The sequence below is a fragment of the Lagenorhynchus albirostris genome, chromosome 3 (assembly GCF_949774975.1).
Source record: "Lagenorhynchus albirostris chromosome 3, mLagAlb1.1, whole genome shotgun sequence".
In the NCBI taxonomy this organism is placed as follows: Eukaryota; Metazoa; Chordata; class Mammalia; order Artiodactyla; family Delphinidae; genus Lagenorhynchus; species Lagenorhynchus albirostris.
The window spans coordinates 42,526,177-42,551,348 of record NC_083097.1 but is presented as its reverse complement, the minus strand read 5'-3'; the positions used below and the strand labels follow the sequence as shown (position 1 = coordinate 42,551,348).

Below are 25,172 nucleotides of genomic sequence, written 5' to 3'. Positions count from 1 at the left end.
CATTGCCACCTTTGGAATATGAAAGGAAAAGTTTCATAGATATATTAGTGGGTACTTTTTCCAGATTAAAATATAATAGTAAACCCCATGGATCAAGTGGTAAAGTGTAGGTTTTCATTCAAAATAAATGTGAACGATACCCTTAGCTATTTTCATCTAATAGCAAATAAATATTTTTATTGAGAGGTATGAAGTATGTTGAATTTGTGAACAGCAAAACAAGCCTAACGTATGGGTTTTATTAGCTACATATTCAAAGAATTGAAATCTGCATTAGAATGATTTTTAAATAAAACACAGTATTTTTCTGTTTTAAGTAGGTTTTGTGATAAAAAGAGAAGATGGAAAACAGGAAAAGCATCATCATTCCCTTGGATGTGACTATCTTCAAAAAGTACCCAAACTGTTGACTTAATCCTGAGTGTATTCCTACTTGAGGTCAAATTTACTTTTCTTCTCATTTCTCTCCCTTTGCCATTGAAAGTGTGGTTCTCTGCTCTGATCAGCAGGCTGGGTATCACCTGGGAGCTTGTTAGACATGCAGAGTCTTGCATCCCAGCATTGACCCTATGCATAAACTCTCCATTTTGAACAAGATCTCCGTACATTAGTTTGAGGAGCAAGCCCTGCTCTGTCTTGTGACTTTGCTGTACCAAAATGTCACTAGCCTCACCTGGACCAGCTGATTTCCTAACAGGTTACTGGTCAGTAATGTAATGACTTCTAGGTGCCTGGATCTTGACTTTCTTGTGATGCTGTTCTCTATTGAGTAAGCAAACAAAAAGCTTGTGTTGCTATGGGATTTTTAATGCTACTCTTTTGGGAGAGTGAAGTTTGGGAAGACACTAGATAACATTATCCAATAACATTACTATTCATTTATGTAATAAATGAGCTTAACATGTATGTACTTGGCTAACTTTTTTTTATTTTTTCTTATGTAATCTATTGCAGCTGCAATGTTTTGCTTCTCAGGTAATGTTTGGAAATTTATGAAGAAGTTGGGCAGTTTTCAAGATTTTGTTTTATTGAAGGATAGAAATGAATCTTTTAAAAATTGAGAAAATTCTTCTTATAGGCAATGGAAAGTAGCATTCAGACAATACGTAAAACCTTTTTCCTTATTTGTCAACCCTTGTTGTTTTGCTTTGGGTTTTGGCCACTTACATTTGCTTTGAGAATGCTTCTAAAAAACTTAAATTGTTTTTTATTTACAACAGAATATATCTGTCACTTCATCATTGTGGATATCATCTGCTCCACTAATCTGATTGCTTTTGATTGTAAAGTAAAAAAGGTTTCTGGACATTTTACACACATTATTAAAATGTTTGCCAGATGTGTTGGGAAACATGCATTAAGTACTGTATGTTTAAGCTTGTAACATTTTGACATTGAAACTCCTGTTCCCCTGAACTTTGATGATAAAGTCAGAATTCCTAACCACTGTAAGGGGAAACACAGCAGAGGGCAATGCTGTTAAAATCAGATAATTTATTGTATGTGGCTTGCTACAATTTATTGGCATAGACTAAGCTAAGCATAGCATTTAATTACATGATGAAATTATCATGCAAAGATAACATATTTTCCTCAGTTTTATTTTATGCATTTTGTTCAGTACAACTAACAAAACACAAGATTGCTGAGGTGTACTTCTTGTGGATGGTGGGGGGATGGGCAGAAAAGGTAGATTTGTATATAATGTTTAAAATATGAGAAGTGTAAGATTTTGATATTTTCTGGCATAATTAAATAAAAATGATTATTCAAGAGATTAGGTTCTACTTTAGCTTAAAAAAATAAATTGAGCACCTACCCTGTGCGTGATAATGGTGTTGGGTGTTAGGGATACAAGATGAATTAAGATGTGATCTCAGCCAGGGAGGATGGGAGTTTACCAGCAATTTTTCTTTTGTTTAGCTGTACCTTCTGAATGTTTATAATGAGCATATCTTATGTAATAAAAAAAATACAGAAGTTCCTATTTAAAAAGCCTTGTTCTACCCTTACCCATCTGATATCTTGGAGGAAGAGAGTGCAGTTATAGATGATTTTACTGTAAGAAGGTTGGTGCTAAGACAGATGTGTTCATTGAGTGCTGATGATCTCTTCTTTGTGGAGAAAGAAAGGGCAGTAACTTCAACCTAGCTGTTCAAGAAAGGTTTCTTGGAGAAAACAGTGGCTCTTATATAATAATTATTAAAGAAAAGTGGGAAGCCCAGGCCAGGCAGAGGGACGGATAAGCGCAGAGAGTGTGAAACATGGTGTGTGTTGGGAAATTTAAGTAGTTTGGTAGCAGATGAGAGATTGGTTGGTGGGGCTTATGAAGGGTCTGTTATTCAGCAGTTTGTGCTCATGAAGGGTTTGAAACAGGAGAGTAACTCTGTTTTTATACTTGTAAAAAATATTTAGCTTTCCTCCACTTAATTCTAATCTAAATATATACTAAAATGGGTAATTTTAGTAGGAATCGATATAATTTTCTTTTAACAGCAGGAGTTGAGATACTAAAGGAAATGTGACTTTTCTGCTTTTCTCCATCATGTAGAAAGGTTTCTCTAAGTGGCACTCTGCTAGTCCTGTAGCATGAACTCTACTGATATAATCTGGTCTAATCTGAAAGGAACCAAGAGTGACCTGTCTGGCCAGCTTCCTGTTGGGCTCTAATAATTTTACATCTATGTGGGCCTTCGTCTCTTCTCTTGCCACTGGCAGTGTCTGCTTCAGCTCAGATCTAAAGTTCTGCATTGGTGCAGTTCTAAAGACAGTTTTATTGATGTCTTGAGCCTCGTCCTTCTTGACCGTGGTGCCCTTCTTGACCGTGGTGGTGATTTCATGTTCTGTGTTAGTGTTGGAAGTGGAGCGTACTAGCTGGGTGCTAATAGGCTTTCTTGGCCTTGGTGTTGTCTTTTTGCGGGAGGGCTTAAACTAAAAATCTCTCTATCTTGCCTCTAGCTAGCAATCCTGCCTCTTAAAAAAGATAAACAACTTTGAAAGTGATTTAGAACTGTCTCTTCCTTCTGTCTTACTCTGAAATCTTTTCCCTTTTAGCAAGTAGTCTCCTTGTTCAACGTGTTTTCAAAAGGTTGGTAGGCAAGGTATTATTAGTTGCCGCATCGGAATACTTTACACTGTGTCCTTTGTTTAATCTTGTTTCCTTTTTAAAACTGGCTTAGATAAGGTGGCTTAGGTGATTTGGAGCCTTTTTGCACCAGGTCATGAATTTTCCCCCATGCCAAAGAAAACTTGTGACCTCTCTTCCCCTAGTTAGTGCACCTATTCATGTTTTACCCTTTGTCATACCTACTCTCTCCTCATCTGTTGTTAGGGTCACACAGTTTCCCTGATGAGGATTTGGGACCATGTCTTCCCGTCACCTGATTTTCAAGACACACACAGTTCTACGTTCCTTTATCTGAAGGTTCTCAGCAACTTCCTACTTTCCAGATTCCTGCTTTTTGCAAGATTCTTCCCTAGACACAAGACACATGATCATTTGTTTTTAGTCATCAAATGGTTCATTAAATCAAGAGTTAAAAATACCCTATGCATGTACCAATTGTCTCCTACTTTTTTTCTCCTTTTTTTCATTTTCCGTGGTCCTGCTGGCTTCTCTCCTTTAGGGTTCATGATGTAATATCTGCGGATATTTGATTGTTTGGTATATGATTAACTGATGTTAGTGGCTATGCAGTGGTGTTTGATGCTTTAATATTAATGAGTAAAATTGAGTAGTAACTTGTGACTTATTTCAGATAGGCATATTTTATGTATAAAGTGGCTTGGTTAAAATTGACCCCATATAATGTGGCATAGCTTTATATAGAAATATAATAAAATCATGGTTAAAAAAAAACTCAAGGAATGTATGACGGGGTTTTTGCTGCTGATGAAATAAGTTTTCAGTCTCTGGGTGGTTCAGGGATATAAGATGAATTTACATTATTTTTTGTTGTATTTTATTTAAATTAAATTGGTTGGGATCACCTTATGTTCCTCCACCATTTATTACCTTTGTCTCTGTATCCTTTAGAGCAGAGATACTCTGCGGTTCTTGTATTTCTAGACAGTCTGATCTCTTTAAAAAATCTTCCTTCTTCAAACACTCAGAATTAAACTAACATGTGTATTGGCTCTGTTACTTGTAATAACCAGAGTTAATATACTGAATTTCAGTGGTTTTAAATTATGTGCATATTTTTTTAAATTGGAAACACAACTTGTGATATTTAAAAGTACCCATAAATGTCCAAACATTTCATTGAAAGATGTGAAAACAGGCTTCTAGGGCCTGAGTCACTGCTGGGTTCTGGGCATGAACTTATAGGTAGGGAGCTGCTTTTGTTTTTTAAATAAGGACAAAGTTTATTTTTTTTTTAAATTTTATTTATTGATTTTTGGCTGCGTCGGGTCTTCATTGCTTTGCGTGGGCTTTCCCTAGTTGCGGTGAGCGGGGGCTATTCCTCGTTGCGGTGCGCGGACTTCTCATTGTTGTGGCTTCTCTTGTTGCGGAGCACGGGCTCTCGGCACGCGGGCTTCAGTAGTTGCAGCATGTGGGCTCAGTAGTTGTGGCTCGCAGGCTCTAGAGCACAGGCTCAGTAGTTGTGGTGCACGGGCTTAGTTGCTCCGAGGCATGTGGGATCTTCCCGGGCCAGGGCTCGAACCCATGTCCCCTGCATTGGCAGGTGGATTCTTAACCACTGCGCCACCAGGGAAGTCCCGGGGAGCTAGCTGCTTTTGTACTCCAAGTAGTAGCACGCTTGCCAGAGAAGCTGTCAGGGAAACTATTGCTCAGGAAGAGGAGTTTAGGGTGTGTGTGTGTGTGTGTGTGTGTGTGTGTGTGTGTGTGTGTGTGTGTGTGTGTGTGTGTGTGTGTGTGTGTGTGTGTGTGTGTGTGTGTGTGTGTGTGTGTGTGTGTGTGTGTGTGTGTGTGTGTCTGTGTCTGTGTCTGTGTGTGTGTCTGTGTGTGTGTCTGTGTGTGTGTGTGTGTGTGTGTGTGTGTGGTGGGGAAGAAGTTTGTAGGAAATTTATAGCAAGCATATTGAAGACACTTTGATTACCATTTAAAATATTTTCCTATATATATATTATCCCTATAATAACAGGTTGTGTTTCTAATATCATTACTGTAAAATGTGAAAGTTTTTTTTTTATCCCCATTTGATAGTTTTCCCCAGAGCCACTGTTAACAGTTTGTGTATCCTTTCTGTTGTTTTCTATGTATTTTTACATTAAATGTGAAATATAGTTTTATGTGGTTTACATAAATGGCATTTTAAAATATATCCTGGAGATAATTTTTTGTCAATTCATATAGAGTTACTAATTCCTTTTAGCTGATTTGTAGTATTCAGAAAAACAGTGATAGAATCATCTCTTGGGTCCTTGAGTTGCCATCAGTGTTGCAGCAGACATCTTTGTGCTGGTGCTGTGTTTCTCTAGGATGCCTTGATGCCTTAAAGTGGAATTACATATAGATAGATACATTTAGATAGATGTTGCCAGACCACCCTCTTAGAAGTGTGCGCTTGTATCAAGTGAGTATGAAAGTACGAATTTGTCCCATTTTATAGCCTACTTGAGTCCCCAAGTGTTAGATGTGAGTTTTTTTAAGATAATAACTTGATATCTCATTGCTTAAGCATTTAGTAACAGTTATGGTTTTACAAATCCTTTTGAAATAAAGTAGGATGAATATGGGGACATTGTTCATTAAGGGTCTTTCCTTCTATGTACAGTTGTGTGGGACATATTTTAACTTTTTTACAGGATCAGTCCATGTTTAAAGGTTATCACAGAAGGGAAATTTAACATGTCCTTCAAGTTAATTTGCTGTTATGTAAACTTTATAATCAGGAAATAACATTTGGAGAAAATGCCTCATTTTGCAATTTGACTTCCTTTTATTTGGTTTTTATAGCATACATAGAACAAATTAGTATTCTCTTAAGATGATTATTTGCACATAGATGACATTTATTTTGTCACAGATCATCTAAGTTCTTTTTCATATATTTACTTCACACATGTTGCCATGTATAAGCGGTGACTCCTCCTGTTCTTTCTGATGGGTGCTTCCTTCCTGGAGATGGCAGGATTAATGTTGATGCTGGGCTTGCCTGCCATTCACAGGGATGGAATCATGGTATGGTGGGAAAGAGTTGGGAAGATTCAGATTTAAACCTCAAAGTGATGTGACTTTTTTGAGCTAGTTGCTGAACCTCTGGGAGGTTCCGTTTTCTCTATGTGTAAAATAGGATTGACAGTTCCTGTTACGGGGGTTTTTGTAAAGAGTGGAAATTCTGTGTATTAAGTACCTGAACATAGAAGGTACTCAATAGCTTGTAACCATTAACAGTCTTTTGACAACCTTTCTGCTTTAGAATGCTTTAGGAAGCAATTTTAGGATGAATTTTAGGAGAAAAAGGAAGTTCTCCTAATTTGTAACTTTGGCATACCCAGTGAATGGTGGAATAGTAATAATTGGAAACATTTGTGAGTGCTGGCCACTTTATAATTAAAAACAAACTGTTTTTGCCAAACTATTGTGTCTCCTAGTAGAGCAGTTTATTTTAGATAACATTTTATTAGTTCTAAGTCTTGTTTAAAAAAAGATTGCTTCTAAAGATGCAGACGTAGAGAATGGACTTGAGGACACGGGGAGGGGGAAGGGTAAGCTGGGACCAAGTGAGAGAGTGGCATTGACGTATATACACTACCAAATGTAAAATAGATAGCTAGTGGGAAGCAGCCGCATAGCACAGGGAGATCAGCTCGGTGCTTTGTGACCACCTAGAGGGGTGGGATAGGGAGGGTGGGAGGGAGACGCAAGAGGGAGGGGATATGGGGATATATGTATATGTACAGCTGATTCACTTTGTTATACAGCAGAAACTAACACACCATTGTAAAGCAGTTATACTCCAAATAAGATGTTAAAAAAAAAAGATTGCTTCTATTTCTGGCAATATGGAGGATTAGAAATGCTTACTGATACAGTTCAACTAAACATGCTAGATGATATAGCACACATATACATATGCACATGTTTTGTATTATATATTAAAATATACGTAAATCTTAAAATACATATAAATCTTTTAAATAAGTAGCTGAGCTGGTGGGAGAGTAAAGGAATTTTTATGAGGCTGGGGTCAGTTAATGCTGTAGATTTGATGTGCGCCCTGAAAGTACCTGCCAATTCCTGATAGCCTAGAGCCTGAGTTTTCATAGTCTCTGAACGTGGGGCACAGGAGATAAAGGCTGAGGCCAGAGCAGTGTAAAAAGACAAATGGAAGGCCTGTGGATAATATAAGGACTCTCAAAGGGCAACATCCTCCCAGGAGGAACCATCAAAAAGAATTCTTAATCATAATATCATACTTGTACTCTTCTGAGGCCAGAATTCATACTATCTGTGTGGCTTAAAGAAAAAAAAAAGAAGTTTGAAGTGGATTGATAGTGAATCCAGCAGAAGAGAACACATATTTCTGGAAGAATTCTCTTTAAAGCAAGGACTCTTAAGCTTCCCTGCAGGCAGAGTCCCAAGAATATGAGCTCATACTCTAATATAAATGAACATATAATCTATTCTAAGTGAGAGTCAGATAAACTACATAAACTCTCAAAGATTGCAGATATTAGAATTACCCTATAGAATATAAAATCAACATGTTTGCTGTATAGAAGTAAATTAAGAAGAGACTGAGAATATGATGTAGGATCAAGAGAATCAAAATTCACTAGACAGATTTGCAAAAGATCCAAAGATATCTTCTATAAATGATACACACACAGTAATTTAAATTAAAAAAACAGATTGATTAAACAGATTAGACACAGTGAAAGGGAGGGAAGATAGACCTGAGGAGACCAAGATTAAAAATAGAAAATAAAGGTTAAGAGATGTGGAGGGATAGAATGAAATGTCTAACATGCTGAATCAGAATCTCAGAAAAATGATAATAGGATGGAGGATACATAATTCAAAGATAAAATTACTGAGTCCTATCTATCCAAAACTGGTGAAGTATCCAAATCCTCAGGAAGCCAATGAATACTAAATCAGATAAATAAAAGGAAATTCATACTTAGAGACATGATAACAAAACTGCAGAATATTGAAGACTTTGGGGGTAGAGGAAGTAATTACAGAGAAAAGATATATAACTCAGAAAGGCATGGCAGACATATGGCTCACATTTTAACAGAAGATAGTATGATGATATGCTCAGAGTGATGAGAAAAAAATCATCAACCTAGAATTCAAGGTATCATCATTCAAGAATTAATGCAAAATAAAGACATTTTCAACTAAAAGAATAACTAAAGGTGTAACCGTTCTGTGTATTTTACTGTTTTGTGAGTTGGGAAGAGGAAAGGAAGAAAAAGTCAGGTGGTAGGGGAAGAGCAGTGAGGTGACTAGGAGGTTATTTGTGATTTAACCTCCCCATGAGCCCCAGAATACTTAGTAAATTCCATTAAAAAATTAAGAAACACTTTGTGTGAGTTGATTGCTTCTGATGACTGATAAAAGCTGGATTTGGTTGTCTTTGCAGTTTGTAAGGCTGAATGCTGATGTCAATGTTATGGTGAATTGAGGAGTAGGAACTCAGACCCTGGGGGCGGGTGGATGGCTGTGAACACTCTTAAGGCTATGATTTTGGGGTTCAGACCAGGTTTAATGAGTTCTCCCAGAAGAAAGGGATGCCCTGGCTGACAAATGTTAAGGAAAAAAGTCATCTTAAGTTTGCTATTTGGAATAGAATCCCATTCACAGCAAGTTACATAGTCAAGACCAGTCTACTTGCTCATTGTTTACTAGACTATGCCCCAGAGTTAGTGCAAACAGCTGCATTTCTGAATATATTTTTCTCTCTGTAAATTTTCTTTTTGAATAGTCTTTCATAAGCTTTGATGGAAAGCTAGCTTAAATTGTTACTGTATGTATCTACTTTCATCAGAGTGGCTATAGTGAAGTGAGATGGTAGTCTAGGATTGGTTAAAATCTTAAGAACAGAGCAGGGTTCTTAGACCAGGGCCAAAATCTTAAACTTTTCAGTTGAGGTCACTGTGATGAAAACAATCTGCATTTTGACTACTCTTTGGATGTTATTAAAGTATCCATACAATTGTTTGTTCATTTGTGAATTATGGACATAATAAAATGCCCATAAAAACTGTATCTCCTAGAGACTTCAATAGAGATTTGTATGGAATATGAAAATAATTTGCATTCATGTTTTCGGTGTTTTCTTGTTTTCTTTTGAATGGAAATAAAAGCCAATGTTACCATGATGTGTTTGATAACTTACTGTGGGTGAAGACTTAGAGACTGAGTCTCTAAGCTCTCCCTTTATGTCTTTAATCTCTGTCTGTTGAAGTCAGAGCCAGACTTCTTTGGCTTATCTTAAACTGGATAAAATATCTGTTTACATATTCAGAATAAACAACTAAAACCATTTTGTTTTCAACTAATGAAATCACCTTGTGAATGAATCAGAGGTGTTCGAAGCCATTACATGAGTCTGGTTTTTATGATTTTTGTGGCACAATCTACAGTGAATACTCTGAACATGGAGTTTCAGTGAAACTTTTAACTTGCTTGGCTTTGAGAACATTTCTGTGATCATGGTCATGTTGGCTTGATGGGACTTGACAGTCCTTGAAATTGGCTTTTATTAACTTTAGGCTCTTCGATATAACTTATTGAAACTAGTCATAAAATGTACAGAACTCTGCTCAAATTATCTGATTTAAAACAAGGATTTGTATTGACCTTTCAATAGCCAAGTAGTTGGGAAGGCTAAAAGTGATTTATTTTTCTTGTTTTACATAGATTAAACCCAGGATAATTATCAAGTTTCATTACGTAAATCCTGTTTGGCACAGGAAGTTGGAATATTCTCTTTCTTAGGAATGTATCTGATTATAAAAAAGACTATCATAATTCTTGGTGGAGTCAGCATCAGTATCTGTGTAGGAAGTCTCCACTCTCCTACTTAACTCAGTTGCCAAAAGTACACACATGACTTTCTGATACGTGTTTTAGGAGTCTTTTCTCTTCTCTGAATCAGGGGAACCAAATTCCTTTTGAACGAAGTAGGGTGTAATAAGTAAGATACTAAGAACCTGGTTCCTCTTGGTTTTGTTCTTAAGTGCAATAGAATTAGGTTTCGTAAGCATGGTGTCATTTTTAGGTAGAAAGATGATACCTAGATGTTTATAGACTATAATATTGAAAGAGCTGGCTCATCAGGTACAGGACTATCCGTGCACAGTGTGAAAATAAATGTCAAACAAAAGCACTTAATCTGGTGGGAAATCTAAGGCAAGATGCTAAAATAACACTTTAAAATTTTTGAATTTATTTCTTAAAAAGTAGTCAACTTGTGACTGTTCCAAAGGAGGTATTCGTTACTGCTGTTCAGGGACAAACCCTTCAAGTGGAAAATAAAACTTAAATCATGGTTACAGAAGTTTTTATGTAATAAAGTCAGGCCATTTATGCCAGTTATGGCTTGTCATGTATTACTTCAGAAATGCTTGGCAAGTTTGTTCTCAGTGACTCATTACCCATCCTAAAAGTATCAATAAAATGATGCTGAGTAGAAATTGGACCTCAGACCCTCCTAGGACTCTTTAACTGCTGCCTGCCCCACCCTTCTGATCTCTGAAGGTAAGGGGAGGGAGCTGTATACACTGGGGAGGTAAGGAGATTTATGAAATAAAAAATATTCTTTGGGCTTCCCTGGTGGCGCAGTGGTTGAGAGTCTGCCTGCCGATGCAGGGGACACGGGTTCGTGCCCCAGTCCGGGAAGATCCCACATGCTGCGGAGCGGCTAGGCCTGTGAGCCATGGCCGCTGAGCCTGCGCGTCCGGAGGCTGTGCTCTGCAATGGGAGAGGCCACAACAGTGAGAGGCTCGCGTACCGCCAAAAAAAAAAAAAAAAAAAAATTCTTGGTTTCTAGGAGAGAAAATTAATGTTTCTTTTCCTTCTCTTCTAGATTGTCCTTTTACTCGGGCCACTCTTCGTTCTCCATGTACTGCATGATGTTCGTGGCAGTAAGTACTTTGTGTCTGTTGATGGTGGCATACGTGCTGCCTGCACTTTGTGTGTTCAGCTTTGGTGTCCTCTCCTGTGAGACCCCTCTGACATTCTCATCGGCTTCACTTCTCAGTCAGCTGTAAGCCATTGCTGGCTGCTGGGGTGAGGAGTTTGGTTTATTGCACTTGAAGGCAGCTGTTGTTGCTCCTATTTGAGCAGGTTTTATTTTCCTTCCACTTTGTGAAACATTTCCCAGACTGCTTTCCATGGGACTAGAAAGGTTCTAACTTCAGGGAGAGCCAGTTGCTGCTTCAGAGGCTTGTCATCTGTACAGTCTCCCGATGGCGATTCTAATTGCACTTGCATTATACAAAGTCAACAGTGAAGAGTTAGAGAAGACTGGCACCCATATTTTGCATATCAAACTAGAGATGAATGTGTAGTGAGAGTAATTAGTGGAAGACCAGGCTTTAGGGCACACACAAGGGGTCTTTAAACGTCAATTTAATTGACTTTTATTTTTTATAATGTCTTCTGTGTCTGTGTGTCTCTCTGTATGTATAAAATTATCAAAATTTGGTGGGAAAAGAAGGGAGAGGAGAAGATCTCTACCTTAACAGATCAGCTTTAATTTTTGTCTTGATTTTCTTTGTAAGTGGATTTTTTATATAGTTGTGCTGTGTAAATTTGCTGTTTCCCATTCCCCTTCCCTCTCTGATCACATTAAGTGCTATATGATATTAAATTCACGACATGGATTAAAGATTCACGATGTGTATTGTTAAGAGTAGCCTGCTGGGAGTTATTTGGTTTCATTTAGAGAATTTAACATCAGTTTTACCAAATCTTCCTTTTATTTGAAAAAAAAATTCCAAAAAAATGAAAGAATGTAAAATTTATAAAACGTAAAAATTGCAGATGTGTTATATAAAATTCAAACCCAAACTTCAAAACCTTTTCAATAGAGCTAATTTTTGGCTTCTTCAACATTTCTGCAAATTGCAAGGCTTTCATCTTATGTTAATTTTGTGAGGAAGCAACAGGGTACCGATTCAGCAGAATTTAGAGTTTCCTTTTTAAAATATTCACCCAAATGTTTCTGAAAATGTGCCATGGGAAATGTGACTTATTTGACGGTAGTAACAGCAAATACTGTTCTAGCAATCTCTGTTCATTTATCTTTTTAGGAAAAATTAACAAGTTTTCTAAAGGGAGCCACCATATTTTTTTCTCTTTAAACAGGACATGGGGAGTGGGGGAGAAGGGGAAGGCTGGCAATGGCTAGAGCTATTAATATATCCTGAGAACTTTTCCCAAAGCAAAGTTTGTGTCCATACTGAACGGCTTTTGAATGTTTGTAGGCCCCAGAGCCAGACATCACCAGGGCTACTTTTGTGGTTTGTTATTCCCTCACCTGTGTGTCAGTATCTTTAAGTCCCTCTTTATGAGAGAGAACTAAAAATCTGAGGTTTGGTTGATATTGATGATGATGTGCATTTACACTACTCTTAAGTTTTGACTCCTTCTGAAAGCTCCCATGAAGTAGGAGAGGAGGGATGATTGCCACCCTTTCACAGTCATAGATGGGGAAATAGGGGCCTTGGGAGGAGGCCGCTAAGGTCTACAAGCTCTCTGGGAATCTCTTGTTAATCAGGCTCCCTTGCTTTGTTGACTACTTGAGCTGGACCCTAGTCCAGTTATTTCGAAGAAGGTCAGGTGATGCAGATCTCTGAAAATAAAATGGTGACATATAACTTCCACTGTTTTGTTTTTATAAATTTATTTATTTTATTATAAATTTATTTATTTTATTATTATTTTTTTGGGCTGATTTGGGTCTTCGTTGCTGCGCATGGGCTTTTCTCTGTTTGCAGCGAGCAGGGGCTACTCTTCGTTGTGGTGTGCGGGCTTCTCATTGTGGTGGCTTCTCGTTGTGGAGCATGGGCTCTAGGCACGCGGGCTTCAGTAGTTGCGGCATGCAGGCTCAGTAGTTGCGGCATGCAGCCTCAGTAGTTGCGGCACGCGGGCTCAGTAGTTGTGGCTCGCAGGCTCTAGAGCGCAGGCTCAGTAGTTGTGGTGCATGGGCTTAGTTGCTCCGCGGTATGTGGGGTCTTCCTGGACCAGGGATCGAACCTGTGTCCCCTGCATTGGCAAGCAGATTCTTAACCACTGCGCCACCAGGGAAGCCCTCCACCCACTGTTTTTAATTTCAAAGAATATTCTCAGCTGTATCATACTCCATGCCTTATATTTATTTTTGCTCTTCTTCTTTGCTCCTTTGACCCTTCTTAAAATATCTGTATATTCACTCAAATAGAAACTTTTACTGAGCTCTTCTGTGAAATATGAAATTAACGTATAGAGGGTGAAATTATAGAGGGCCTCGATGGCCAGCCCACTCTGTGGACACCCAGGAGCAAACGAGGAGGCAAATTAGGGCTGTAAGCAGAGGGCAGATTACCTCAACTCTATAGTTCGGTGGTTGGGTCAGTATCAGCTATTTAGATGTAAAGGTATAATGCAAAAGAAAAAGCTCAAATAGGTTTGTCATAGACCAAGAAATTTCTGGAGAAGCAAGCAGACCAGAGCAGCCATGCACTGCGTTTCACTGACTCGGAGCAGTGGAAATATTTAGTTGATGTGGATGTAGGCTCCAGCTTTTATTTCAGCCGCTGAACACACAGATGTCTCCTTGCCTTCCAGCGTTCACATTTATATACCACACTTAACCACTACGCCCCCGCCCCAAATTCCTTAGGCAATGACTCGCCTTGCTCCCCTAGGCATCTTGGCATCATGCGTCAGTCCCAGATTCAGGTGGAGATGTAGTCATTTAAATCCTCTCTGAAGACAGTCTTTGATAGCCAGAACTTCCCTGTCAATTCCTGACACCCAGAAATTAACTTCTGGTTAAAAATGTCTCTTAAAGAAAATACCCGACCATTGTTCTCAGGCAGGGAGCCGAGCCCTGCACACTTTACAGTGCCTGGACTATTAGACCTGTGAAAACCACCTAGGTTGGCAGCAGGGTAGGGTTGCATGTAGCCAGTTGATGTGTTTAGTGACTCCCCTGGAGTTTGGCCACATGCCAAAGATTCCAAATTTACTTGATTGTTCAGGAAAAGAGGAATGGGATGAGACTGTCCTTTTTTCAGTACAGTAAGGAATACACTAAAGTACTTTTCCCAGCACTGTCATATTGAGACTGTAACCCCAGAGTGTTTATATCACTGCCTGTTATGAAATTTCTATATAAAACACTACAACAGGAAACCAAGTACCTCTCAGTGTCAGTGCTTCAGCTTGGCTTCCCTCCCTGCCACAGAATGCCTTGTATCTGGGCCTTGCCCCCATCTCTGTGTTTAGATAGTGCTTGCCCCCATCTCTGTCTTACTCAGACCCTCTGACACCACCTACTTTCCTCAGCATTTGTACAGTCTCTCATCTGGCATTGACCGTACACTACCTAGCACTGTTGATATTTCATGAAGATGTTTCTCAAACTGTGAATTAATGTGAGCATTGGGCAAATGGCCCATAAACTACATGAATCCTGCCTAATTTTAAGGTAGGATTTGAGATTTAAATTCAGGAACTCTGTGAATCCTAAAGATGGTAAAATTAAAGTTTAGAGAAGAATAAACTGAGGCCTGCCTTGCAGTGCTCTCCTGGCCAGGTCTCTCATCAGATGAAGGTGGAACAATACAGTGTGCCTGGCTTGGTATTAGAAGCAATGTTTCAAAATAAGTAGACCAAGGTATATTTCTTTGTGTTGAGCATGCTGTTGCTAGTCTAATTCAGGGGTTGGCAGATTTTTTCAGTCACAGGTCAGATAATATTTAGGCTTTGTAAGCCAGGTGCAATCTCAGTCGCATATTCTTCTTTTTCAGATAGCCCTTTAAAAATGTGAAAATAATCCCTTGACTGTGGTTGAAAATGGGGGGGGAACCCTCTTATTTTTTTTAATATGATTTTAAAATTTTTATTTATTTTATTTACTTATTTTTGGCTGCATTGGGTCTTCATTGCTGTGCGTGGGCTTTCTGTAGTTGCGGCGAGTGGGGGCTACTCTTCTTTGCAGTGCACGGGCTTCTCATCGCGGTGGCTTCTCTTGTTGTGGAGCACGGGCTCTAGGCATGCGGGCTTCAGTAGTTGTGGCGCGCAGGCTTCAGTAGTTGTGGCTCGCGGGCTTTAGAGTGCAGGCTCAGTAGTTGTGGCGCAAGGGCTTAGTTGCTCCACGGCATGTGGGATCTTCCCGGACCAGGGCTTGAACCCGTGTCCCTTGCATTGGCAGGCGGATTCTTAACCACTGCACCACCAGGGAAGCCAGAAACCGTCTTATTTTAAGAATACAGTCATACCTTATTTTATTGTGCTTCACTTTATCACACTTCACAGATAGTACGTTCTTTGTAAACTGAAGATTCATGGCAACCCTGCACCAAGCAAGTCTATGGGTGCCATTTTTCCAACAGCATTTGCTCACTTCATGTCTCTGTATTACATTTTGGTAATTCTCAAAATATTTCAGACTTTTTCATTATTACTGTTATACCTGTTATGGTTATCTGTGATCAGTGATCTTTGATATTACTGTTGCAAAAATATTACAACTCGCTGAAGGCTCAGATGATTGTTAGCATTTTTTAGCAAAGTATTTTTAAGTTAAGGTATGTACTCTTTTTAAGACAAAATGCTATTGCACACTTAATGGACTGTACAGTATAGCGTAAACATAACTTGTATATGCACTGGGAAACCAGAAAATTCATGTGACTCTCTTTATTGCGATATTCACTCTACTGCAGTGGTCTGAAGCCAAACCCACAATATCTCCAAGGTATGCCTGTATTAAGAGACTTTATGAGGCAATAGCATTTTATAGTTAAGTGTTACAAGGTCAGTCTCGGAAAGGCAAAATAAAAATAAACCAGCTTCAAAAAATACCTTGTTCAACAATCAAATTTTAAAAATGAGGTTGTACAACTAGATCCTTTAATGGAAGCTAAATGTTTTTTTCCTTCAGAAGTTTTAGACAACAAAAGAAAGGTGATATCCTACTCTTCAGTGATAATAAAATAATGGAAGAATGTTTATGTAGTGTCATAGACATTGAGTTTCCTTACTTTTTAAAAAAGTGTAATTTTTTACACAAAAAGAAAAATGTGTACAGCTTCTTTTTTCCAGCGTGGTCCTGTGCACTGGGAAGTCCTCACTGTTTATTCTGACAACGTCATCTGTGTGACCCATATCGTGAGGCTCTTCATAAAGTGACCCACAAGTGTTAGCTCTGTGTTTTGGGGGAGGCCTCTCTGCACTTGCCAGTGAAGCATTTGCTGCCTGCACGGTGGAGCTTCTTCCTACAACGCTCCTCTCTGGGCTTGAATATCTAGTTATTTTGAGCAAATTGACTCCTGTCCTTTTTGCCCGAAAGAATAAAAACATTGCCTTTATGAATCTCTAGTAATATCCCAGCTAAGCAGCTTTTCTTTCTTTAAAAATATCAGGCATAGTAGCTTATTTTCAACCCATTTTCAGGAGGTTTTACTTTGCTAAGAGAGATTGGACACTTTATCCTGCATTGAGCCGTAAGATTTACATGGGGTTTTCCTGACCAGAAGCCCTACCTGGAAGAGTGGCATTTGCTCATTTTGGAGGCAAAAACTACCCCTGAAACCTTCCTTTTCACGAAGGCCAGTGGTGAGGCCTGGTTTCAGTGAGAGCGTTCCTTGGAGGATATTGGTGGAGTGTGGCGACAAGGCTAATTCTCTTCAAACTAGCTTCTGCTTTCTGAAACTGGGCTCTGCAGTCAGTGGTTGTAACTGATTTGCTCTGAGCTCTTGATTTGACTCACTGGTCAGGTTCAAGACAGGGAGGGATAGACAGACCTCACCGCAGTCTCCTTTGGGCCTTGAGGTTAACGCTCTCTCCCTGTCACATCCTCCTGTGGTATTTGTCTCTCCTCCTCCTTTTAATAGGTGAAAATGGGGGGAGGGAGGAGTGTAAAGGTTAGTGAAGCATATGCTGTATCTTTGTCTTTCCTGTTAACTCTTTTTCATTTCCCAACTTGTGTCTCCTGGAAATCCAAGGCCTGTTGCATTTTCCTGTATGTTAGAGCAGGGATGCCACCAGGCAGGCTCATGTGTTCCTTTTATAAACATGACTGTCCTCTTAAATATTTCAGGACAGTGTTCAAATTGGTGGGGGAGGTAGGCATAGGAGGTGTAGTCCTTTATACGCGAGCGAAGACTGGACATCTAACTGGGGATTCTCCCCCATCCATTCTCTCTCCTTGGCTCACCCTTGTGTTAATTCCCTTTGCTTCCCCTCTTAAAAACTTAGTTACCACTGCAAATCCAGCTCAGTGTAAATCCCTGGATTAGGCCCTCTTTTCTACCTGCCTCTTTATGTCTACAAGCCTTCCACTGCTGACTGGAGTTTTGTGGATTGCCTTAGTAATGAAACTCGCCAGCTGCATTTGTTTTCATCCTTTGTTCCTTTGCTGTCCTGCACTGGGGCTTCATGAATCCTGTACTATCACAGTGTGAAGCTTTTGCTTCTGGGAAGCACCTCAGTGAACTGCTGCAGGTCATTGCTCTTGTTCTGCTGTTTCCACCTTCTCTTTTATTTCTAGTTGTGAACTTTCCATTTTGGAGCTTTTTCCTTCACCAGAAAGTTGGATGATAGGATTGGGAGGGATCCAGAGGCTAGAATCTCTCATCAAGCAGTACCCCCTTCCCCCCAATGAAATACCCACTGGGCAAGTCAGTTAGCTAGGCCAAAGTGAAGCATGTTCAGAGAAGAATGTTAGAATGGGCCTGAGAGAATGACAGATGAGTCATTTGGCTTAGGGGCTCACACCCTTGTACTGTTTGCAGAAAAAAAGTCATAGAAGTAAATCCCATGCCTAGTGCCACAGTTCTCTTGTAATGGTGCCTTCAGTGGACATTTAGTATGTTTGTTCTGATGTGGGATTTTATTTTTCTAAGTTTTTCTCCTTGTTTGAACCCTGGTGTACAAACAGCCTGTTTTTCTTTTCATTTGAAATGTACCTTTTTAAAAACTAAAACTATCATTTGAGTCGCAGAAATTCAAATTTTAAAATAAAACAAAACAGGATTTTGGTTAAACACACAGAGAGGAGGCTGTTAACTGGCTTTTTTTTTTTTTTGCGGTACGTGGGCCTCACTGTTGTGACCTCTCCCATGGCGGAGCACAGGCTCTGGATGCGCAGGCTCAGTGGCCATGGCTCACGGGCCCAGCCGCTCCGCAGCATGTGGGATCTTCCCGGACCGGGGCATGAACCCATGTCCCCTGCATCGGCAGGCGGACTCTCAACCACTGCGCCACCAGGGAAGCCCAAAACTTTTTTTTTTTTTTAAACATCTTTATTGGAGTATAATTGCCTTACAATGGTGTGTTAGTTTCTGCTTTATAACAAAGTGAATCAGCTGTACATATACATATATCCACATATCTCCTCCCTCTTTGCATCTCCCTCCCTCCCTCCCTCCCTCCCTATCCCACCCCTCTAAGTGGTCACAAAGCACCGAGCTGATCTCCCTGTGCTATGCGGCTGCTTCCCACTAGCTATTTTACATTTGGTAGTGTATATGTGTCCATGCCACTCTCACTTGGTCCCAGCTTACCCTTCCCCCTCCCCGTGTCAAGTCCATTCTCTAGTAGGTCTGCGTCTTTTTTATCTTTTGGTTGTAAGCAGCTGACTTACGTATATCTCCTAGAGGAGAGGATGGTTTATAGTAAAGACATACATGGATTAGAACAGGCACACCAACAGGAACAGAACTTTTTCCATGTGTCTCATTGACCACCTGGTTTTTTACAGTGTGGCTGCCACTCCACACCGTGGCTGCTTCATTCTTTTCTATTAAATGGCTCATTCTTATCTAACCATAGCTTTTGCTTCCTCTTTAGTTTGCAAGTAGCCTATCATGTATCCATTAGGTGCCATTTCTACAACTTCTGAAAATAGAGAACTCCTTTTTACTCCCAGTGTAAATCCCAGAGGGCACATTACAGCCCAGCAGATTTCTAGGTCAAGCCTGTCATAAGTCATACTCAGTGACCTCCCAGAAAATAAGGCAGGGCTATGTGGTCCCCTTCAATTTTGTCTGTGGATCAGCAGTTTCCCCCAGAGGGAAAATTGAAAGCTTTTTTAAAAAATTAATTATTATTTTTGGGCAGCGTTGGTCTTTGTTGCTGCACGTGGGCTTTCTCTAGTTGCGGAGAGCGGGGGCTGCTCTTCGTTGCGGTGTGCGGGCTTCAGTAGTTGCAGCTCGTGGGCTCTACGGTGCACGGGCTTCAGCAGTTGTGGCTCATGGGCTCTAGGGTGCATGGGCTCAGTAGTTGTGGCTCATGGGCTCTAGGGCGCAGGCTCAGTAGTACTGGCGCATGGGCTTAGTTGCTCTGCTGTACGTGGGATCTTCCCGGACCAGGGCTTGAACCTGTGTCCCCTGCATTGGCAGGCGGATTCTTAAACCACTGTGCCACCAGGGAAGCCTGGGAGAATTGAAAATTGTAGATGCTGCCACTGAACCAGTCTGGTACCATATACAACATTGGATATGGAGTTCTGTAAGTTCTAAATCTTAAGAGATAAGCAATTGAATGCCTTACCTCTAATGGGTTTAGTGCACATGTGATTAACATATGCATGTGTGGGAAGAAGGGAAACAGTGGAGATTGCAAAGGCAGGGACCTACAGAGCCTTTTTATTATCAGCTCTGGCATTAAAGCATGAGTTGTCCCTGTATCTAGTTCTAATATAACAGTGCTGAGAAGCATCAGGTAGTCAGTTTCTCTGAGACAGTTAGGGAAAGATGGAGGAATGGAGACTTCTTTTTAATGAAACATACATACTTTCTTCTCCCCTCTCAAAGGACAAGGAGTAGAATTAAAAAAGTTATAAATCCACGAAGTCAAAGAATGGAAAACGAGACAATAAGCAAGAGGTAAAGATTCTGGAAAGCAGTTAAATGAGTGGTAGGAGGAAGCCAAGTCTCTAGCGCCTCCAGAGAGAGGGAGCTTAAAAGATTTGCACTGCAGAAGCTGAGAAAGGATGAGGAAGAGGAGCCACCAGAAAGACAGCATGGTGTGCTTTGTTGGACCTGCTCGTGTAGAACAGACTTTTGGCTGGAAACACGGGAGGGGAGTTGTCGAGGTCTGGAGTTGTTCAGGGCATGTCAACTGTGGAACTCAGTTGACCCAAGGTTCAAGAAACTCAGTGTTTACCGCCTTGGGGTCTACTGAAATGGAAGAGTCTTCCCAGGGAAGAGCAGGGCTAGAGGTGGTGGCCAGCTTTTGTAGAGCTACACTGAGTACCCTGGACCCAGGGAAACACAGAACAGGCATATAGGAAGCACACTCAATCAACCAACCTCACCCAGAGCTGAGAACTGTTCTGTGACCAGAGCCTGCACTCAGGCCATACGGCCGTTAGTCAGCAGAAGGGCCAGAACACAGAGTGGAGCACAAGGTTAGGTGTATGATCACAACTGGGGAATCCCAGAGCTCCCACAGGGGGAGTGGCCTCTGGATCCACACCGAGGGGACCATCTGTACTTGGGTAGACGTGTAAGAAGAAACTAAGTACTTAGAGGATAAAGGGTTCACCTCAAGTATACTGCAACTTATTTGATTACTGACCATAAGTGAATGTTACTTTCACAGGGATGTTGAGGAAGAGATTGGGGCAAATTAATACTTATTTAACAGATGTCTGCAGGCTACCCAGAGTCAAAGTCAGGGTTCTTTCAAAGGAAAGTATTGTTAGAGGGGTTTTAGAATCTTAAGTGAGGGAGAGCCTTGAAAGCCCTGTCTCTGAGTTTCCTTTAGGGTAGGACTAGCTTTACAACCATTTTAGAGTTTTTTTTTTTTTTGCTTTTGGTTTTTTTTATTGCTATGTCGCTAGCAGGGATGGGTGCAGTTCTCCCTAAGATGTCTGCATTCATGTAAGTATTTGTAATTCTTAGGTATATGTTTTTATAGTCTAAATAACCCATGCCTTTAACCCTTACCTGAAAAGGTGGCTTAAGAAGAGGGTCAGTTAAACTTTATATATGAAACTTGGCTTCAGCCCTAGTCAAGGAACTGTCCTCCTTAAAATGAACAAAAAGTTTCCAATAAAAATAGAACTAATGAGGTGAAATCTTATCTGGCACGGCTGTGGTACCTAACTGGGCTTCAGTTGGCACATGTCAACTTTGCCCCAACCAGAACCAACTATCTTCCCAACTCTAGAATCTTGAGACAAGCCTCTTACTCCTTACGTTTTTATAGCTTCAACAACAACAAACAAAAAAAGGGAAGAGGAGCTCTACAGAAAGCCAGTAGCACTTCAGCCAGCTAAGGAGTCCAACTCAGTTAAACAACTGGTATGCTCTTTTAGGGTTAGATGTTTATACTATAAAGTACTTGATAAAATTAGACAACCTCTGGGGCTTTGCCAGGTGCTGAGAACTGAACACACATAGCAGTGCCCAAAGAACTGGAAATGGATTTGTGTATCTGTTTTAAATAGGCAGCGTCATTGGGTACAGCCACATAATTAAATGCAGTCCTCAGAAAACAGTTTAGGTATATGAGCCATAAATTACTGAGCTGAGTTTTAAAAAATGAATATTAAGAAGTATATTCTTATTGGATAGAAGTTAGGAAAATTTTTGTTTTACAAAAATGAGACCATATTGGCTGAAAGGAGTTCATAGGAAACTATTCCAAATTCATTCTACATTACAATCTTTAGGGATGCACCCAAAATCAGAGGCAGGCTGACAATGGCAAAGGCAAGATTCTCAGGTCTGATTAGAAAAGTCATAGAACTTAAAGGGTACAGCTGCTATTGAAAGAATAGACTCCTTTACTGTATCAGGACTAAACTACAAACTATTATTTACTTAGGCAGATTATTGTATTTACTTATAAATACAGATTATTTATTTAGTCTCAGTTGCTCTGTTAAATAATTTGAGGCCAGAGGAGCTCTCAAGTAAATTGTTTGGGTGAATTAAGCAAATTTAGTTCCTAGATGGCTGGCTAGAAAATACAGTAGCTTGGCCCAGGGTAAGGGCAACCTGTGCTCAGAATGCTAGCAGTTGATCCCAAGACTCTACACTAATGACAGTTATAATTCAAACTGCAAGGTGAGGAGCTGCCCCCTGAAATCCTAGAAGGTCCGAAACACTTACCTTGTTCATAATTTGAAGAGTGGTGGTAATAGTTTTTATTTTTTAAATTTTTTATCCTTTTGGTTTTGTTTTGGGATTAATTTTTAGGTATTAATGAGTACAAGAATGCTTGCCTAAAGCCCTGTTCCATATATATAGTAAATCACAGATTATTTAATGAATATTAATATTTTGTGACTATCATTTTAAACATCAACCCTTTAACAATGTGGTGATAATTAATATAAAACATAGTCTCCAGTTGGTATGTTAAGCTCTTTTCTTTATTTTTATCTTTTCTGTTAGCTTTATCTTCAAGCCAGGATGAAGGGAGACTGGGCAAGACTCTTACGCCCTACACTGCAATTTGGTCTTGTTGCTGCGTCCATTTATGTGGGCCTTTCTCGAGTTTCTGATTACAAACACCACTGGAGTGATGTGTTGACCGGACTCATTCAAGGAGCTCTGGTTGCAGTATTAGTTGTAAGTATACAGGGCAGCAGCCTACATCCTGATACTGAGAAACACTTGGATAAATAAGTAGAAAAAAATGTCCCAATGAGAAAAGTATGCTAAGGCAGAGAATGTGGCTCAATAATTGCTACTGGGTGAGGACCCCAACGTTATTAAAAGTCATTTTAGGATAGATAGCAAATAATACCTACGTTACTTACTCTTCGCAAGTTATTTAAAAATTTTTTTTTAATTGTAAAAAGCTCTGGCTATAAAGTGTTTTTAGTATGAATTGGAAAAAACAAAAAAACAAAAAACAAAACTAATTTACATGAGGAATGACACTTTCATTAAGGGCTAGCAGAGTGAAACCATCTGCCCAGTACATAACAGAGCAACTCTCAGAATGTCCTTAACAAAAATTCCTGTTAGCCACTAATTTATTCGTACCCTTAACCTGTACCCTGTAAAGTATATCCTTTTGTTTATATTTTGCACACTGCTTATTGCAACTTTGTATATGGTTTTTAAACTTATTTAAAATTGTATCATTAAATACTTTGCCCCATTCTAAATGTTACCTGTTCTATACAGGCTGTATATGTATCAGATTTCTTCAAGGAGAGAAATTCTCCTTTTAAAGAAAGAAAAGAAGAGGACTCTCATACAACTCTGCATGAAACACCAACGACAGGGAATCACTATCGGAACACTCACCAACCTTGAAGGTGGCAGAGTGCCCAGATGAAGCTGGCCTGCTTTCTAAAGGAAAATGATTGCAACCAGAAGGCAAGAGGATGCGTCCTTCTTCCCAGTATACAAGCCTTTAAGGGGACTGCTGCTACTGTACCTCTTGGATGCCCACTTTACCTGTGTGTATATAGTTACATTTAACGCAATGGTTATCTAATAGCTCTAAGTTCATTACAAAAAATTTCAAGCCTTTCACTAAAACAAATGCCCCACCTGTACATTTTTTTATTAAAAAAATGTAATGCTTATGTACAACTGTGTATGTAATATGCTTTCTTAGAATGATGCTTGATTTAAATATAATACATCAGACAGGTGGTGAACAATTTCAAATCCCACATTCCTTTAGCTGACTCTTTATAGGTAGAGGCTGGCAGCAAACACAATATCTCTCTTGATTTTGGTGATTCCTAAGAGAAAAGAAAATACAGTTTAAATTCTCAAGACCACAAAGAATGTAATTCTTCTCCCCTGGGGTTTTGAAGACAGCACAACAATCCTGATTAAATTTGGTGAGAGGGCAAGCCTGGAAAATACAAAACCTTGCTTGCCTGAAGGACACCTAGAGGAGTTCACAGCCACCTCTGAGAGATGGGAAACTTAGAAACCAGACCCCTGTTCTCATGACTCTTGAATCTAAAGTACCCCGTGTGTGCGGGGGTGTCTAAAATTATTCAGAAAGACCAGACCAGAGGGACTAAGCTGTCCAAGAAGTTAGTTGACCCAAAAGCATGAATTTTTCAGGCTGCAGTGGAAGGCACTATATTTCAGTTACCATGTGAAATTCTTTCTGGACTAAGGACAAACACATTTTATCATATAGAAGTTTACAAAACTAGACTTAACCCTGGAGTGATGAAATAGGTCTGCCTCTCTTTAACAATGCTGAAGATGTAAGCAGCTTTCATAAGCTGCTTCTTAAGGCGCTGAGTTGCCAGCAGAATCACCAGGTTTGACTGTGAGCAGCTGGTAACTCAGAGCAACTATGTGGCTGCTCTTCTTTGATGTTTTAACTCATAGTCCTTTCTCTTGGCCAGCATTCAGATGGAATGAATGAAATTATTTGCAAGCATGTATGCCTCTCCCCATTACTACCTCCTTGGTCTAGCCATTCTTTCCTGATCTGGTCTTCCTGCTTCCACCTTGCTAATCTACAGACTTGCCTGTGATGCAACAGCAAGAACTGCCTTGTGAAACCCAAGTCAGAGCACATCACTCCTGTGTTCAAAACCTCCAATCATTTCAGAGGAAAAAGCTGAGGGCTGGGAGCTACATGACCATTTCTTTTCTTCCTCCAACCCCTACTATTCTACTCATTGTTCAGCTGTGCTCCATACACACTGGCCTCTTGTAGTTGCTTAAGTATATCAAGTGTCCATGAAGGACCTAAATGCCACCTTCTGAGTAGGGGACCCTAGGCCATCGTATCCATCCTCCAATTCTCTACTGTCTCTTCCTTTGTTTTTATTGCTACCTGATATATTTTAATTGTTGACTTGTTTACTGTCCACCTCCCTGCACTAGAATGTGAGCCCCATTAAGGCAGGGGTTTGTATCTTTTTTGTTCACTGCTGTATTCCCTGGTGCTTAAAACAATGTCTGGCACACAATAAGTGCACAATAAATATTTTGAGATTTTATATATATTCATTTACAAACTTTTTCCAACACACACACACTGATATTTTCTTTGGACACTACTACATGGCCCTTCATGGCAATCCAGTGAA

The 25,172-nt window shown here is 39.8% G+C and overlaps 2 protein-coding genes across 7 annotated transcripts in view; one reads left to right on the top strand and one right to left on the bottom strand.

Annotated features, from left to right (window-relative positions):
- PLPP1 (phospholipid phosphatase 1) overlaps positions 1 to 25,082 on the top strand; it is a 120,041-nt gene extending 94,959 nt beyond the window's left edge. For both annotated transcript variants that reach the window (XM_060142962.1, XM_060142963.1), the window contains exons 4-6: positions 11,010 to 11,067; positions 22,543 to 22,719; positions 23,284 to 25,082. In XM_060142962.1, coding sequence (XP_059998945.1) covers positions 11,010 to 11,067; positions 22,543 to 22,719; positions 23,284 to 23,415 — 367 coding nt within the window. In that variant the 3' untranslated portion in view covers positions 23,416 to 25,082. The remainder of the gene's footprint in view (positions 1 to 11,009; positions 11,068 to 22,542; positions 22,720 to 23,283) is intronic.
- The window catches only part of MTREX (Mtr4 exosome RNA helicase), a 128,244-nt gene continuing 125,570 nt past the window's right edge, over positions 22,499 to 25,172 (bottom strand). For all 5 annotated transcript variants that reach the window (XM_060142957.1, XM_060142956.1, XM_060142959.1 and 2 more), the window contains one exon: positions 22,499 to 23,852. In XM_060142957.1, the coding sequence (XP_059998940.1) occupies positions 23,800 to 23,852 (53 nt within the window). In that variant the 3' untranslated portion in view covers positions 22,499 to 23,799. The remainder of the gene's footprint in view (positions 23,853 to 25,172) is intronic.